This window comes from Chiloscyllium punctatum, chromosome 14 (assembly GCF_047496795.1).
Source record: "Chiloscyllium punctatum isolate Juve2018m chromosome 14, sChiPun1.3, whole genome shotgun sequence".
NCBI classification, from domain to species: Eukaryota; Metazoa; Chordata; class Chondrichthyes; order Orectolobiformes; family Hemiscylliidae; genus Chiloscyllium; species Chiloscyllium punctatum.
In genome coordinates this window covers 13318908-13336463 of record NC_092752.1, presented here as the reverse complement: position 1 = coordinate 13336463, position 17556 = coordinate 13318908, and the positions used below count along the sequence as shown (strand labels likewise).

The following is a 17556-nucleotide window of genomic DNA, read 5'->3' as shown; positions in this document are numbered from 1 at the left end:
CCAGCAGATCTCCAGTTCCTGCCATTGGTCAACAAACACGTCCATTTTAGGAGTGCATTGTCTTCCTGACTCAACTGGATTACCTGATTGGCTGTTAGGTGTTTCTTCCCATTTGTGACATCTTCAGAATAAAGAAAAAGGACAGTTTCCAGGAAAATAATCTTTCAATCGACACTAGTGTCCACAAGTGTTTGCTGTGATATTTCCATTTGTCTGTCAGTGGGTAGGAACAGGAATTGGACACACTTGTTAGAAAGTGTACAGGTTGTGGATACAGTCTCATGTATGGAATAGGCTGCCAGAGGAAGTAGTGGAGGCTGGTACAATTACAACTTTTAAGAGGCATCTGGATGGGTGTATGAATAGGAAAGGTTTAGAGGGATATGGGCCAAATGCAGGCAAATGGGACTAGATTAATTTAGGGTATCATGGAGTTGGAGTGAAGGGTCTGTTTCCATGCTGTACATATCTATGACTGTATGGTGATTCATATTCCATTCCCATTTTCCCTCAATAGAAACAGAAATTGGGTTCATTTGCAGGTGAGGGGGCAGTGCAGACAGAATATTGAGCAAGAGTCAGTGTGTAGTGCTGGAAAAGCACAGCCAGTCAAGGCAGCATCCGAGGAGCAGGAGAATCGACATTTCGAACATAAGCCCTTCATCACGATTGATGCCTCATTCCTAATGTAGAGCTTATGCCCAAAACGTTGGCTGTCCCACTCCTCGGATGCTGCCTGACTGGCTGTGCTTTTCCAGCACCACACTCTTCGACTCTGATCTCCAGCATCTGCAGTCCTCACTTTCTCCTAGAGTATTGAGCAAGGTCAAGTTTACACTCCGCCTTATGTTTGAGCAGGATGCCTCGTGATGTGTTGCTAGGCTACGGGCCTGCAATTGTATCGGTTCCTTTCCGCCAACGAAATGATTCCTTTGCAGTGAACTGTGACAGGAGTAGGCCATTCAGCCCCTCGAGCCTGGATCGCCCTACTGTAGGATCGGACTCCAGTCCCCCTCCCCGTTAACCTGTGAATGTTTGAGTAATCTCCTCCTATCTCTTCTTGTTACAGTGGCACGCTTTGTCTCGCGAAGAGCAAGCGAAGTACTACGAGCTGGCACGCAAGGAGCGGCAACTCCACATGCAGCTCTACCCCGGCTGGTCTGCACGGGATAACTATGTAAGTTTCTAGTGTTTCTACCTGGGCACTTCCAGAGGCCTTTCATCCCTCTATGAGGGAGTTCGCAATCCGCATAGAAACAAATTTCCAGCTTGAAATAACTCAGCTTCGCAGGTACAGAGAGTGTTATCTTTATGAGCATCAGTTATGCCTTTATAAAGCACTCTCTCCTGTTTAAGCTCATTAAGCTTAAGCCAATAGGTGACATCACCGGACTATAAGTATGAGGTTCACACAACTCCGAGTCCCATGTGGCTTTTAAGTTTGTTTTTAATCTTCTTTATGACTTATTCAGCTCATTTGTCAATATTTTATGATGTGACTCTGCAGCTGTGAATCATTTGCAGCCGGTGCTTGTGTTACTTTGCAAAGTCTCGGAGTGACTACTCAAAGGAAATTGTTTCCAGCCTCTCCATTTGGCATCTGTGTCAGTGCTGAAGGACAAGTCTTGCTCAAGGAGCATCGTGTCCACTGGATAAGTGGCTACAAACCTATGAAGGACGAGAACTGGGTGTAATTTCCCCATGCGCTTGCTATCAGCACAATCAGTGGGATTGACGCGTGTTTGCAAATCAACAGCTAACGCCTCGCCAGATATCAGGGAGTGGCTGTCCCCTCAACATTCAGCTGGCACGCTGGTCCATTATTGATCAGTGGGGATGAAAATCCCAAATAAAGGGGGAGTATTGGCAATGCTGAAGCCAATAGAGAGAATGCGGGAAAAATTCAGCAGGTCTGGCAGCATTATGGGGGAGAGAAACTGAGTTACATTTCGTGTCTGGGATGATGGTTCTTCTGAGGAAGAGTTATACTGGGCTCAAAAAAATTAACTCTGTTGTTCTCTGTCCACGGATGCTGAGTTCCTCCAGCAATCACTGTGTTTGTTAGGGAAGAAAATCTATTGGGTTCGATTCCAGGTGGGATAACCACCCTTGCTGGTTTCGGGTGTTGGTACGGAGATTGTGCCAATTCTTTCACTGTCTTTTAAAAGTGGAGCAAATCCTTCCCTTTGCCCTATCACTTTTCTCCTTATCTTTCTTTCCTGAGGAATTTGACCATTTTTAATGACATCACACAAGACTTACTTGCCTTGGCTACGGGACTAATTATTTACAAAGATTTTGGCAGTTACATTTTTGCAAGTTGTTCAATCACAAGGTGAAAGTAAAAGACCCCCCCTATATTGGCATATACAATCACCAAAGATAGTGAAGAAGGCATTTGGTATGCTTTCCTTTATTGGTCAGATCATTGAGTATAGGAATTGGGAGGTTATATTGTGGCTGTACAGGATATTGGTTAGGCTACTTTTGGAATATTGCATACAGCTCTGGTCTCCTTCCTATGAGAGGGATGTTGTGAAACTTGAAAGGGTTCAGAAAAGACTTATAAGGATGATGCCAGGGTTGGACGGTTTGAGCCATAGGGGGAGGCTGAATAGATTGGGGCTGTTTTCCCTGGAGCTTCGGAGGCTGAGGGGTGACCTTATAGAGGTTTATAACATCATGAGGGGTATGGATAGGATAAATAGCAAAGTCTTTTCCCTGGAGTGGGGGAGTCCAGAACTAGAGGGCATAGGTTTAGGATGAGAGGGGAAAGGTATAAAAGTGACCTAAGGGGCAACCTTTTCATGCAGAGGGTGGTGTGTGTATGGAATGAGCTGCCAGAGGATGTGATGGAGACGGCAACATTTAAAAGGCATCTGGATGGGTAAATGAATAGGAAGGGTTTATAGGGATTTGGGCTGGGTGCTGGCAAATGGGACTAGATTAGGTTAGGATATCTAGTTGTCATGGACGAGTTTTCCGAAGGGTCTGTTTCCGTGCTGTACATCTCTATGACCATGACTCTATGAATCCCTCCCTCCCCTCAGTAAGCCATGAGCCATGAGGTTGGTTACAGACATTCAACGAGCTGTCCAACTGAGACTAACCAATTGGGGGTTGGCCGTGAATCCTTGCTGGGGTTCAACTACTCCTACCTCCATCTAACTGAGGGGTTTGGGAGCACTGAGAATCGTTACAGTGGAAGCTGAAGCCCCTGTTCATTTCTATCCAGATTGCTCTACATCCTGCCAATCTGTCACAAGTTGGATTTTGACTCCAGTTTAACTCAGGCAGATGCCACAAAACCACATTGTGCAGAATTAAACCCTGGGCATAAAGCAATGTTTGAAATCAAATCAAAATAAAGCCATTTGATTATGTCCTTGCAGAAGGTCAAAACCACGTTAAAGAAAATCCAGTATTAAATTTCAGGCAGAAGCATTCAAAAGGGGAGGTTAGCATTTTAAACAGGTAGAGTTCCAAGGACATTTCATCCTTTTCCCAGATTGAGTCACACCCACTATCTCATTGTGAAGTTGTGAATAGATGCTCTGTTAGAAAGCTATTGGACCTTGGCTCCCTATGTCTCCATGTCATTTGTTACAGTACCCACACTGTAATATGAGTCTTGTCACAAAGCACAGTAGACACTTGTCACACTGTTTTAGACTGAGGCTTGCTTTAATTGGTTCTGTTTTTCAGTGACTAGGACACGTCAACCAAAGTTAATTTGCATTTGCAATTTCTACATATGTAAGTGAACTGACAATAATTTAATTTTCACTTGTCTTCATCCAATTTCTCCTGAGCTTCTTTTTTTTGCTTTATTTTGATTGATCAGAGTCATCCAGTGCAAATGTAATATTAAACTTGTATGGAGCACTGGTTCCGCCTCAACTGGGGTATTACAGGGAGCTCAGGGCAAGAATGCTTTTCGGAAAGATGTGAAAGCATCAGAGAGAGTGCAGAAAAGTTTCACAATAACAGTTTCGGGGGTAAGGAACTTCCATGATGTGAAATTTAGGTTGTTTGCCTTGGAGGAGGAGAATTGATAGTAGTAGTTCTCAAAATCATAAGGAGTCTGGGTGGAGTAGAGAGGGAAAGGTATGTTCACATTGGTGGAAAGATTGAGAACAAGAGAGCACAGATTTAAGACAAAAGAAACAATGGAAAAATTAGGACAATTCTTCAGACAGCAAGTGGTTGGTGATCTGAAGGGTAGCATAATATTGATGGGGAGGCAGATTCCATTGAGCCATTCAAGAAAGAATCAGATTATTATCTAAAAAGGGAGAATGGGGAAGGCTGCTGAGAGACGCTTGGGGGTGAGGCAGGAGGTAAATTGTTCCTTCAGCAAATCAGCACAGCTACAATGACTTTCGGTGCTGTTGAGAGTGTGTTGCTGGAAAAGCACAACAGGTCAGGCAGCATGAGAGGAACAGGAAAATCGATGTTTCGGGCCGGAACCCTTCATCAGGAATGGAGGGCTTCAGCCCGAAACGTTGATTTTCCTGCTCCTCTGATGTTGCCTGTCCTGCTGTGCCTTTTGAGCAACACACTCTCAACTCTGATCGCCAGCATCTGCAGACCTCACTGTCTCCTCTTTCTGTGCTGTGCCCATCCTGTGAAGTGCTTCATTGACTGTGAAGCACTTTAAAAAGAACAATGGTTGCTAAAATCACTGTGTTAGTGCACATCTTTTTTTTCCATTTCCCTACACTGCATACCTGGACTCTGCCAATGAGGAACAAAGTTCCCATTGTTGTGTATTACGTACCTTGTGCATTGTATATCTTGTGTTGTGCATATTTTGTATCTATGTGATTGAAACAGTATTGATAATGACATTATTGATAAAAATTGGCATTTGGCAGTAGCACAAAGTTGGTGATAATGAATTGTGAATATTAATGATAATCAGAATGGAACGCTTGGCCATTTTGTACTGCCTGCCAAAACAGGTGTCACCCCCACTGTTTTTATTTTGTGGGATTGCATACAATTGTTGTTCCATTTATATACATAACTGATCTATAAAATATCTTGAATTTGTTTCAAATGTTGAAGGGAAAGAAGAAGAAGAGGAAACGTGAAAAGATGCAGGAGACCACCTCAGGTAAGAATTAAAATTATATTATTCCAAGATATTTTAACTTATTTCAGCAAAACTTTGTACTTTTGTGAGGGCTCAGTATCAAGACTGTCATTCATTGCAATCCTGCTGCGTTGAATTGATCTCCTTTCTATCTAATTGTTTGACAGTGGGAATGGGTTTTCTGAAACAACTGTTAGACCCCTCTCTTAGCCCCTTCCCGACTGCACTCTGCATTCCGAAATCAGACAGAGCAATCTTTGAGACTGTAGTGGGTTCATGGTGCAACTCTTAACAAAGCATATCTCTGACTGCTTCTTTTTGATGGAGAACCTTAGAGTGGAGTGTCCATCCATTCAGTATCTTCCTGAGCTGCAGCAGTGAGATGCCTCCCACACAGATCTTATTGGGCAGTTTCATGTGCTGTGTTCGTCCTCTGGGTCTCATGACTTCAATCATGCCATGCATCACCCTTGACCTTTCACCTCTGGAGCATGTCTCTCTCCGGAACAGACTTAGTTGAGTAACACTGCCTGTTTTTGAGGGAGTTTTGATGTCAGAGGTCATTGGGGTTGGGATAGTGATGACATGTGGGGATTTTGTTCTGTGTGAGTTTCCCTGCTGAGTTATATGGATGGTATCTAATGGGGTCATACTTTGAAACATCTACAGTGACTTGTTGAGAGTTTCAGCTGATTCAAGCAGAAGAACATAATGAATTGTCCTATTCATAATTGCATTCACACGACATTAGTTCTTTTGATCCTGTTTTGCCACAGAAATTATACAACAGCTTCACATATCATTGGAGCAGATTTTCACAGAGTTATGGAGCTTTAAAAATGACAGGCAGGAACAAGACAGAGACGTCGTGCTTCCACAAGTCTAGTCTGTTTTGCCAAAAGGGGAAAGAGATCTTATTTACCACGAGAAGGAGAAACTCAAACTCACCCAACCAATTTGAACCTGATGCTGAGTTCAAAGAAATCCCATTTTGACTGTTGCAAGTACATTTGATCACAAAGTGGAAATCAAAATTGATAGAGTTGGTGTAAATGCAATTAAAGAACAGTTAAAATCTCTATTACGGCCATGAGCTGAAGTTCTTGCATGCCCCTGCTCTTTAAACTTTTAAAAAAATTGTAATTGGCAGTGAGAGCTGAGAAAAATAAGCTGTTTGCAGACTGCTTTGATTGACTGGTGTAATTTGGAAAGAAAATAGCATCTGGTCTGCAACGTCAGGAGAACACTTTGTCGACACCACTCCTAGGGTGTTATCATTGCCAGTATGAATGCTTGGCTGAGTTTCAACTGCTGTATTTAGCTCAGCAGAGGGTTCTGAGTTCCCTAGGAGAAAGTGAGGACTGCAGATGCTGGGGATCAGAATCAAGAATATGTTGCTGGGAAAGCACAGCAGGTCAGGTAGCATCCGATGAGCAGGATCTTTCCTGATGAAGGGTTTATGCCCGAAATGTCGATTCTCCTGCTCCTCGGATGCTGCCTGACCTGTTGTGCTTTCCCAGCACCAGACTCTCGGTCCTGAGTTTCCGGCTTGGTTGAAAAGTTAAAGAAACTGTTGGCTGTCTTTGATGTAGGTCTGAACAGAGATTTGTTTTTGTAAGTAATTAACCACTCGAGATTTGAAAGCTTATAATGGGTTCTATGGATGGGAATCTTTTTCACTATTAAATATGTAAGGAATAAAAGCTGTGCTAGATTTTTGAAGGTTTGCTTTTTCTTCTCTCGAAATGACTCCTGAGTTTGGTGGCAGACACCGGCTTGGTGGCATGGAGCTTATGAGGGCACGTGGGGGTGGATGGGTGCATGAGTAGACATTGAGTTGGCATGGAGGGTATGAGGGTGCACCGAGTCAGGAAGCTTCTCAGTGTGAACTACCCACCTCAGTAGACAAAGGCTGACCTATTGTGTCTGTCCATTATTGGCTTCTGACCACATAGACGTGGTAGCCACAGAACAAATAGTATTCCCGGTGGTCGAATAACTCCCACAAGATGGCAGAATTCAGAAAGGCAAAGGAGTATCTCTTTCCCCTAGCTCCCCTACACTCCCAAATCCCAGCACTCTGTTCAAAGTTGCACTGAGTACTAAGGCGCACTCTGTTCTGAGTTAGCTCATCTCCCCTGGCACAGGAAAAGCAGTTTAAACTACTTTTTTTTAACTAACTTCATCTGCTTTCCAGTGGAGAACTTGCATATCTCTGCTCATGCCTAGACGAAAGTTGATAATGATAAACTTCAAGAGGACTTTGGCTTTTTAAATGGGCAGACTCTTGGCAGGTGCAATTTAATGCAGAGATGTGTGAAGTGAAACATTTTGGCAGGAAGATTGAGGAGAGGCGACATATTATAAAGAGTCGAATTTGATCAGACATGCTGGAATGGAGAAACGTGGCTGTGCATTTGGCCAAATCATTGGAGATGGCAGATTGAGAAAGCAGTTGAAAGTATATAGGAACAGCATAGGCTGGCATGTTGGCTCAGTGGTTAGCACTGCTGCCTCACAGCGCCAAGGACCCAGGTTCAGTTTCATCCTCAGGCGACTGTCTGTGTGGAGTTTGCACATTGAGCTTGTCCCCATGTGGGTTTTGTCCAGGTGCTCCTGTTTCCTCCTACAGTCCAAGTTGTTTAGGTTAGAAGGACTGGCCATGCTAAATTGTCCACAGTGTGCAGGCTAGGTGGGTTAGCTGCAGAAAATGCAGGGTTACAGGGATGGGGTGGGATTTCCTTTTGGAGGGTTGATGGGCTGAATGGCCTGCTTCCACGCTGTGGGGATTCTATGATTCTACACGATCCTAGGCTTTATAAATAGAGGAATAAAGTCCAAAGCATGGAGGTGATGGTGTACCTCTGTAAAACTCTCTCTGGTTTGGCCTCAACTGGAGTTTTATGACCATTTGTGGGGACACCATACTACAGAAAAGATGTGTTTGTTCCATAGAATCCATACAGTGTGGAAACAGGCCATTTGATCCAACAAATTCACACTGACACTCTGAAGAGTATTCCACCTAGACTCATTCCCTACCCTTTCCCTGTAATACTACATTTCCCGTAGCTAACACACCAAATCTACACATCCCTGGATGCTGTGGGCAATTTAGCATGGCCAATTCATCCACCCTGCACATCTTTGGTCAATGGGAGGAAAGGAGAGCCGATATGGGGAGAATGTGCAAACTCCACAGAGACAATTGCCCAAGGGTGGAATTGAACACAGGTCCCTGAAGCTGTTCAAAGAACCAACCAAAGAATAGGAGGAGAAACTCTTTTAAGCAGCAAGTTCATTGATCAGGAATTCTTCTCTTGAGAGTGTGGTGGAGTTAGATTCAGTCAGAGTTTCCAAAAGAGAATTAGAGGGGCACCAGATGAGAAACAAAAGAGTCCTGGTCCTGCGAAACACTGAGAGAGTGGGACTAACTTGTGAAATATTTTGCATAATGACTGCACTCTACAAGGCAATTGCTGTGAGGATATTGCTCCTCATCAGTGAGCCCAGAACCAGGGGAACATTTCAAAATAACAGGTGCCCCCATTTAAGTTGAGGATTTTTGCTTTCCTCTGAGAGTCATGTGTGTTTGGAAATCTTGGAACAGAGAGCAGTGGAAGCTGCGTCATTGAATCTGATTCACAACTGAGTTATACGGAGTCTTCATCAACGAATGAAATGAGGAGGATGGGGATCAGGCAGAACAGCAGAGTTGAAGGCCGCATAATCAAATCTGCCATCATTTTACTGAATGGTACAGCGCAGTTTGATGGGCCGAATGGCCTTCATTTCCTAATTTTATGATCTTAACTGGGATGCTTTTGCGGAGAGTTGATCTAGACATGAAGGACTATAGGATCCTTACAATGCAGACAGAGGCCACTCAGTCCATCGAGCCTGCACTAACCCTCTGGAGAGCATCCCTCTGAGACACCCATGTGACCCTGCATTGCCCCCTATCCTGCACATCCCTGGATACAAAAGACAATTTAGCATGGCCAATCCACCTGACCTGCATATCTTTCAACTGTGGGAGGAAACCGGAGCACCCGGAGGAAACCCACGCGGACGCAGGGAGAATGCCCAAACCCCACACAGACAGTCACTCGAGGGTGGAATTGAGCCCTAGTCTCTGGTGCTCTGAGGCAGCAGTGCTAACCAACGAGTCACCATGCCACCCAATTGGCCCCTGTGCCGTAACATTTCTACAATTCTATTTAATTGTTATTTGGTCAGTCAGTACAAGTGCCCAGAGCCAAACAATAGCCTCTTCATTTGCCAAGTTTTAAATGAATAGTTGGCAACTAATCTGTAGAGGTAATCCTTGGTAACAAGTAGCAATGTTCTCTCCACAAGTGCAAAAGGGGTTTCTCCTGACACCCCATGGTTAGTTGCGTGGGGGCCTTGGCTTTTCTTGACCTTGTTTAGCAAGGAACACACTCACCGTCAAAACTCAAACCCTACCAATTGACAGATGGGGGCTTGTCACAAGGAACTTGTTGGTGATATCCATGTTTCCCATTCTGTGATCTAACGGGTGTCTGCCGGTAGCCTTGCTCAAGGAGGTCACTTCATACGGGAGCCAGAGGGAGAGGGGGAGCAGTGGTTGGACAGGTCATTACGGTGTGGGTGAGTGAGGCACACAACGAATGCTTACAACCACAGCCAGTTGGTTTTTGTCAGTGGCGAATGTGTGGGAGGAGGTGGTGACGTTTGCGTGGACAGGAAACCAGTGGAGGGCAGTGTGAGACTTGCTATTTGTGAAGTGAAACCATCTGATACATGAAGTGTCTCGATGGGCTTCGTAGTAAGTGATTCGGTAGGATGCTACCTGAATTAACATGGAGGAGGCTAACAGAACTCAATACACTCCAAAAGGCACATGGGATTTTAATTTTGGGATTTCATTCCTCTGGGTTTAGTGCAGTCACTGCACGGATGGACACAGTGGGAAGAACATTATTATACCTGTGACTAGATAACTATCAAGGTGCCTTTCCTGATAGTATCTTGTGGAGTGGAGACCTGTGTATCTCAGATTGGAAGGTGCTTGTTCCCATTATGTGAATTTGGCAGGACCGAGCATTTAACTTCTCTTTGCGAAGTTGCAGCTAATTGCTTCGAGCAGGCCTTTTGTTCTGAACGGTGCATTGCTTTTACTTTTAATCCTTTTTGCTTTTATTCCTGCTCCTAACCAGGACTGGAATTTTGTATCATGTTTGCACTGGGTCACAAACATCATTATAACCATAGCCAGCCATTCAACCTCAAGGTGCCATTGCAGCCTTAAAGTGAGATCGCTGCCTGAAAATCTTTGAACCTTGCAGCACAGAAGGAAGGCGTTCAACCCATTACGCCTCTTCAAGAGCCACCTGACTGCCCTGTGCTATCTCCATACATTTCCCTTTCAAATACTTATCCAGCTCCCTGTGGACGATTGAAGCTACTTCCAGTGTTGAATCAGGCAATTCAGTACAGATCACGATCACTCATTGTGTGAAAAACCCTCTCATTTCCACAAACCCAGACTCCCACCACCCCAACTTTTGCTGCTAGTTTTCTTGAAACATACGGATTTGATTATTTTAGTTTAATAACCATATTTTTACACATTTTCGTACTCTTTTATGACAATCCTGATCCTTCAGTTCTACATGATAGCATTCGCCATTTAAGAGCTAGAAAGATATATACACAATGTCATGGTGGGATTTGAGCTCGAGATGTTTTTGGCTAACTCATTCAGGCTAGATTATTGATCTTAGCAAGTTTTGAGAAGATTTGTAGCTCAGGTTGAGGTTCTGGATGTAGGTTTGCTCGCTGAGCTGGAAGGTTCATTTTCAGACGTTTCGTCACCATAACCAGGCAACATCTTCAGTAGGCCTCTGGAGTGCTATGGTGACGAAACATCTGAAAATGCACCTTCCAGCTCAGTGAATAAATCTACATCCAGTTACTTATCTGGTACAATAACCATTTAAACTCCTTTCGATCATACTAAGTGCCATCATAGACCGCCACTCGCTGACCTGTACTGCTTGTGGTTTTGGAGCAGGTTGAACTGGTGGTGACGATGTGAGTGGAAATGAATAAGGGATCAGGGATTCGAAAGCAACCCACCCCTTTCACAAGCATCTGTGATGGGAGTCACTGAACGAAAATCAGGACTGGAAGGTGTGTGACAGGAAACGCTAACTGAACAATGTTTTTGCTCAATTGTCAGCACCTATTAACCCTCTCACTAGCCTAGAAAGGAGCAGAGGAGAAACTAAAATTAGTTCCACAAGCTTTTCTAACCATCACCTACAATAAGATGGAAATCCAGCCTGAAAGCCTTCATTATGTAGGCGCTGAAACACAATTTATATACAAAATGCATTTTAAAAGCTGTATATATTGATACAAGAGTTCAGATTCATTTGCTTTCCATCTCTAATTTCTGTATTAGTGTTTATATTATTACATTATGGCACTTTATTTGCTCATTTATTTATGCAAGATAATCCCATCAAGTAGTTTTGGGCATAAGGTTTATCTTGGCAATATTGCAAGAAAGGCAATTTGATAAAAGACTGTAATAATAGCTATTGGTTAATTCCTATTCGCAAGGACAAGAACAGGCAAGTGGCCATTGCTACTTTAGGCCTTCACATTGGAGATAAACAGTGGGATTGTGCTCCGGGTCACTGTCCAAGAACCCAAAACGTATGACTAACGGTATCACAAGGAGCTTGGAAGCTCTGTATGGATAAAGAGGAGTTATGTCCTCATTGAAGAGGTCCTGAAGATCAGTCACAAAAGGCTAGAAATTCTAGCTGTGATGAGAATGGCCTGGGAGGAATTTACCATGGAGGACACTGTCATGATGCAGATTAAAAGATGAGCCAAGAACCCACCAGTAGCATTTCATTCTGCAACTCCCCCATGTTCATCCAGACATCAGCGCTTGCAGTAATTCCATGGCTGTGACAGACATATTGACATGAGTGTGGTGCTGGAAAAGCACAGCAGGTCAGGCAGCATCCGGCAAGCAGGGAAATCGACATTTCGGGCATAAGCCCTTCATCACCCGAAATGTCGATTCTCCTGCTCCTCGGGATGCTGCCTGACCTGCTGTGCTTTTCCAGCATCACACTCTCGACTCTGATCTCCAGCATCTGCAGTCCTCACTTTCTCCACAGATATATTGACAGAAAAGGCACAGCCGCTCACAAGTCTTGAGGCAAATATCTCACAAATGATGCTTTCATTCTGCAAATTTGAAGAACCAGCCATTGAGAACCCTCTCAGACTTTACAAGTTTCACCAACATTCCCAGGTAACACTTTCCAATGACAGGTGCTAAACTAGCTGGCCTATAGTTAACGTGTTTTTAGTCTCCTTGTCTTTTTGAATGAAGGTATTACATTGGCAGTTTTGAGTACGGAGTGAACTTCCAGAGAAAATGGCAGGTGTGGGTACGGTGACAATGTTTAAAAAACATTTGGATAAGTACATGAATTAGAAATGTTTGGAGGGATATGGGCCAGGCACAGGCAGGTGGGACTATTTAGTTTGGGATTATGGTCAGCATGGACTGGTTGGACCGAAGGGTCTGTTTCCGTGCTGTATGACCTTTCTAGCAGGTCATTGAAATTTGACCTCTTGACAATCCCTGGGATTGCTCTGCTTTGGTGACCTTCCAGGAAGTGCTGAGGTTGGAAATTCCCTTCCCAACCCCCTTTACTTCTCTTTTTAAGATACTTATTGATACCTACTTCTCAGGCCAAGCTCTTGGTCAGCTTTTGTGTTTCTGTGTTAAAAGAATGCTATCCTATAACACGCCATGAAGTGTTTACTATGGTAAAGGTGCTATATAAATGCTGCTTGTTTCTGTTGGATGATAGCAAAGAAACGATCTAGCAACATGGCCATCTTTAGCACAGAACTTCTGAAAACATTTCAGTTACTGGCTGTTTTTAAAGGTCAGTTATTTTTATAGAGACATTGGATACATCATAATGTCAGGAGCAATGACGTGATCATTCATTTGGTGTTTTTTTGGCTGAGGAAGAGGTGTTGACTAAGCCACGAACTCTCTTAGTCCTCTTTGGTGGTTGATCTTTTACGTCCAGCTAAGCAAGCAGACAGGGTCTTGGTTTGAGGTGTCATCAAAAAGTTGACGATGCCAACAATTCAGGATTGCATTGAAGATTAAACAAGGGCAAATAAATTCAGGAGGTCAGATCTGAAACAATAACAGGGACCTAATTTCTACAGATTGCCTCTTCCTTAATTCTCCTTTAAACTGAGCTTAGCTTCTTTAAGCTTCAAATAAACCTTTCGGGGCTTTAACCAAACAATTCTGTTCTGGAATAGCAAAACTAAACTCCTTCCACTGAGAGGATGCATTATTAACAGTTCTAAACTGTCTCTCTTCTTTAGATATTAAGCTTCAGACAAGACTTCTGAAAAACTGCCAAACCAAACCCAAACAGCCTTTCTCAAGTGATAGGTGTTTCTCCCAATGAAAAGAAACAGAAAGTCTCTCCCTGAACTTCTAAACTGAAAACCTTTTACTTTGTTCACTCACAAACTCCAGTGTAAGCAAATCCCATTGGCCTCTTAAGTGTTATCTCTTTCATACTTTTTAAAAAAAAATCAATCACCATGGCTACAGGAATATTTACAAGTTAATCATTTAACCAAAATGCATATGTCACTACCTGAATTCCAAACTCTAAAATAAATGGCATTAAAATATATATAACTCGCAATCACTACCATCACAAGATCGACTCCATAAGGATTGTATGGTGATCAGTGCTACTTATACTGTCATGGACTGGGTTGTGAGAATGAGGTCAAGTAGGTCAAGTGTGGGCGGCACGGTGGCACAGTGGTTAGCACTGTTGCCTCACAGCGCCAGAGATCCGGGTTCAATTCCCGCCTCAGGCGACTAACTGTGTGGAGTTTGCACGTTCTCCCCGTGTCTGCGTGGGTTTCCTCCGGGTGCTCCGGTTTCCTCCCACAATCCAAAGATGTGCAGGTCAGGTGAATTGGCCATGCTAAATTGCCCGTAGTGTTAGGTAAGGGGTAAATGTAGGGGTATGGGTGGGTTGTGCTTCGGTGGGTCGGTGTGGACTTGTTGGGCCGAAGGGCCTGTTTCCACACTGTAAGTAATCTAATCTAATCTAATCTAAAGGTGGCACTGGTTCCCTCACGACCTGCTGCACCCAGGTTAGCAGCAGTATCCCTCAGAGCTCGACCAGCTCCATCATTAGTGGTGCTGCTGAACCCGTTTTGGTAATGGACATTGAAGTGCCACACCCAGAATACACTCTGCGTCCTTGCCACCCTCAACACTCCACCAAAAGGTATTCAGCATGAAGGTGCTTTGATTCAATAGCTGAGTGAGGGGGAAGAGACGGGAGGTTGTGGACGTTACTCAACGGACCGTTTCCTTCCCCATGTTTGACCTGGTGTCCTGACTCCTCCTGGGGTCCAGTATCTATGTTGAGGGCTCCCATGGCTACTCCTGCCAGACTGTGCCATCACCTCTGCTGCCTTGGTGATAATGTTGTCTGGGACATTGTGTCTAAAGTACAATTCTATCTGACCTGTGCTGTGAGACAGCTCTCCCCATTTTGGCATTCAACCCCAGTAGTTTTGGGGTTTCTAGTTTTGGGGCGACATGGTGGCTCAGTGGTTAGCACTGCTGCCTCACAGCACCAGGGACCCAGGTTTGATTCCAACCTTGGGTGACTGTCTGTGTGGAGTTTGCACATTCTCCCCATGTCTGCGTGGGTTTCCTCCGGGTGTTCCAGTTTCTTCCCACAATCCAAAGATGTGTAGGTCAGGTGGATTGGCCATGTTAAATTGTCCATAGTATTCAGGGTTGTGTATGTTAGGTGCATTAGTCAGGGGTAAATATAGGATAACAGGGTAGGGGAATGGGTATGGGTGGGTTACTTTTTGGAGGGTCGGTGTGGACTTGTTGGGCCGAAGGGCCTGTTTCCACACTGCAGGAATTCCACAGTAGTAACGGAGGACTTTACAGAGTCGGCAGGGATGAGAATGTGACTGTCGTTTCTGGTACCTAGATTGATACCAGGTACTCCATTGATTTCATTCCATTTGAGTCTTTTTAGCAGTCTAATATGATTGAATGGTGTGCTGGACTATTTCAGACGACAGTTAAAACTCATGACAGTGAGCATATTGCTGTGTGTCTGGAGTCACACGGCGGGGGGGGAACAGATCTGGTCGAGATGGCAGATTTATTTCCGTAAAGAGCATACGTGATCTACTTGAACAATTGGCAATAGTTATTCTTAGAATTCGAGTTTGTGAAAAAGGCAGAATCGACCCTCTACCCCAGTGAGATTTGAACCCAGGTCCCTAAAGTATAAGCTGGGTCTCTGGATGAGTAGCTGAATATCAATGCCACTGTGGTATCACCCGAACCTTATTGAGAACATCTGAGGAAGCTCTGTTTCTAGCGAGGTGTTATTTCTTCATGCTTGCTATTTTAAAACTATGCAGCCACCTGCTCACAAACCTGCCCCCCCCCCACCACCTCCCCCCCCCACCTTTGCACAGCGCCGAAGTATCTGGAAGCAATGATTGGTTGCCTCTCCCCAATGTTTGATGAGAATCGGACAAAAGTGAGTCAAGCGAAACATTTCTCAGAAAACCCTCTGCCCTGCCTTCAGTTCGACCACAGCTGGTGTGTTCCTGGTACAGAACACCCAACAACTTCAAAAGCCAGCGGATGTCACAATACCTGGGCCAAGTACGTTTGGGTGATGCACACACCGGGCACATTTCCCGGTGAGGATTTGGACAGGCGGTCACCGTAACCTTGACAAAACTGGGAAATTTCCCGGGTCATCCCACCTCTCGTTCTGAAGCTTGTGCCGGGGGGGGGGGGGGGGGGGGGGGGGGGGGGGGGTGGGGAGGTCTCAGTGAAAGGTGCTCCACGTCAAAAAGGAACCACTTCCGTCCCTCCTGCCCCCATTTGTTTCTCTTTGTTCGTCCCTCCCCAGCATCACCCTGTTTGCCTGATCCTGCATGAACGGCTGGTGAGAGCATTAATGGAGGTGCACAGGGTGAAAGCTCTTTGTACTGATGTGTTTGCTGCTTTGCTCAGCCAGTCCCACTCCTGAGACACATGCAGTCCCTTTGATGTGCAGATCACTGAGAGACAGACTCTTGGTTTCAAGATAAATAAAATGGTCCTTTGAAGGATAGCGGGTAATTTATTTTTAGACTTGAAGCAGACATTACGGGCTGGAAGATATAGCCAGGGCATGTTTTATTGGACCAGGACTTGGCACTGTGCCAGCAGCATTTATGCAAGCACAGAGGCTAGTTTGAATATTGAGCATTAAACTTTATTCACATCTTCAGCCTGTCACATCCCCACAGTCTCTTTCCTGGGGAGGTTCAAGGGGATTCTTGTGAGCAATCAGGGCGAACTTATCAAAACATATAAGATTCTTCGGGGACTTGACAGGGTAAGTTTGGAAAGGATGTTTTCCCTCATGGGAGAGTCAAGATCCAGAGGGCATCATCTCACAATGAGGGGTCACACATTTAAGACATTGATGATGAGGTATTTGTTCTCTGAATCAGTGGAATTCTTTTCCACAGATTTTTACTCATACAGTCACGGAAGTGTATGGCATGGAAACAGACCCTTTGGTCCAATTCGTCCATGCCGACCAGATATCCTAGTCTCATTTGCCAGCACTTGGCCCACATCCTTCGAAACCCTTCTCATCCATGTCCCCATCCAAATACCTTTTAAATGTTGCAATTGTACCAGCCTCCACCACTTCCTCTGGCAGCTCATTCCATACACGCACCACCCTCTGCGTGAAAAAGCTGCCCCTTAGGTCCCTTTTATATCTTTCCCCTCTCACCCTAAACCTATGCCCTCTAGTTCTGGACTCCCCCACCCCAGGGAAAAGACATTGTCTCTTTACCCTATCCATGTCCCTTATGATTTTGTAAACCTCTATAAGGTCACCCCTCAGCCTCCAACGGCTCCAGGGAAAACAGCCCCAACCTATTCCCTATAGCTCAAACCCTCCAACCCTGCAACATCCTTGTAAATCTTTTTTGAACCCTTTCAAGTTTCACAGCATCCTCCAATAGGAAAGAGACCAGAATTGCATTCAATATTCCAAAAGTGACCTAATCAATGTCCTGTACAGGTACAAGATGACCTGCCAACCCCTATATTCAATACACTGACCAATAAAGGAAAGCATACCAAGTGCCTTTTTCACTATCCTAGCTACCTGCGACTCCACTTTCAAGTTAACCTGCACTCCAAGGTCTCTTTGTTCAGCAACACTCCCCAGGACCTTGCCATTAAGTGTATACGTCCTTCCCTGATTTGCCTTTCCAAAATGCTGCACCTCAGATTTATCGAAACTAAATTCCATCTGCCACTCCTCGGCCCATTG

The 17556-nt window shown here is 44.6% G+C and overlaps 1 protein-coding gene across 6 annotated transcripts in view; it reads left to right on the top strand.

Annotated features, from left to right (window-relative positions):
* The window catches only part of lef1 (lymphoid enhancer-binding factor 1), a 190890-nt gene that overhangs the window by 104248 nt on the left and 69086 nt on the right, over window positions 1-17556 (top strand). For 3 of the 6 annotated variants that reach the window (XM_072583913.1, XM_072583911.1, XM_072583909.1), the window contains exons 8-9: window positions 1070-1177; window positions 5068-5119. In XM_072583913.1, the coding sequence (XP_072440014.1) occupies window positions 1070-1177; window positions 5068-5119 (160 nt within the window). The remainder of the gene's footprint in view (window positions 1-1069; window positions 1178-5067; window positions 5120-17556) is intronic. The other 3 variants (XM_072583914.1, XM_072583912.1, XM_072583910.1) reach the window with 1 other exon arrangement.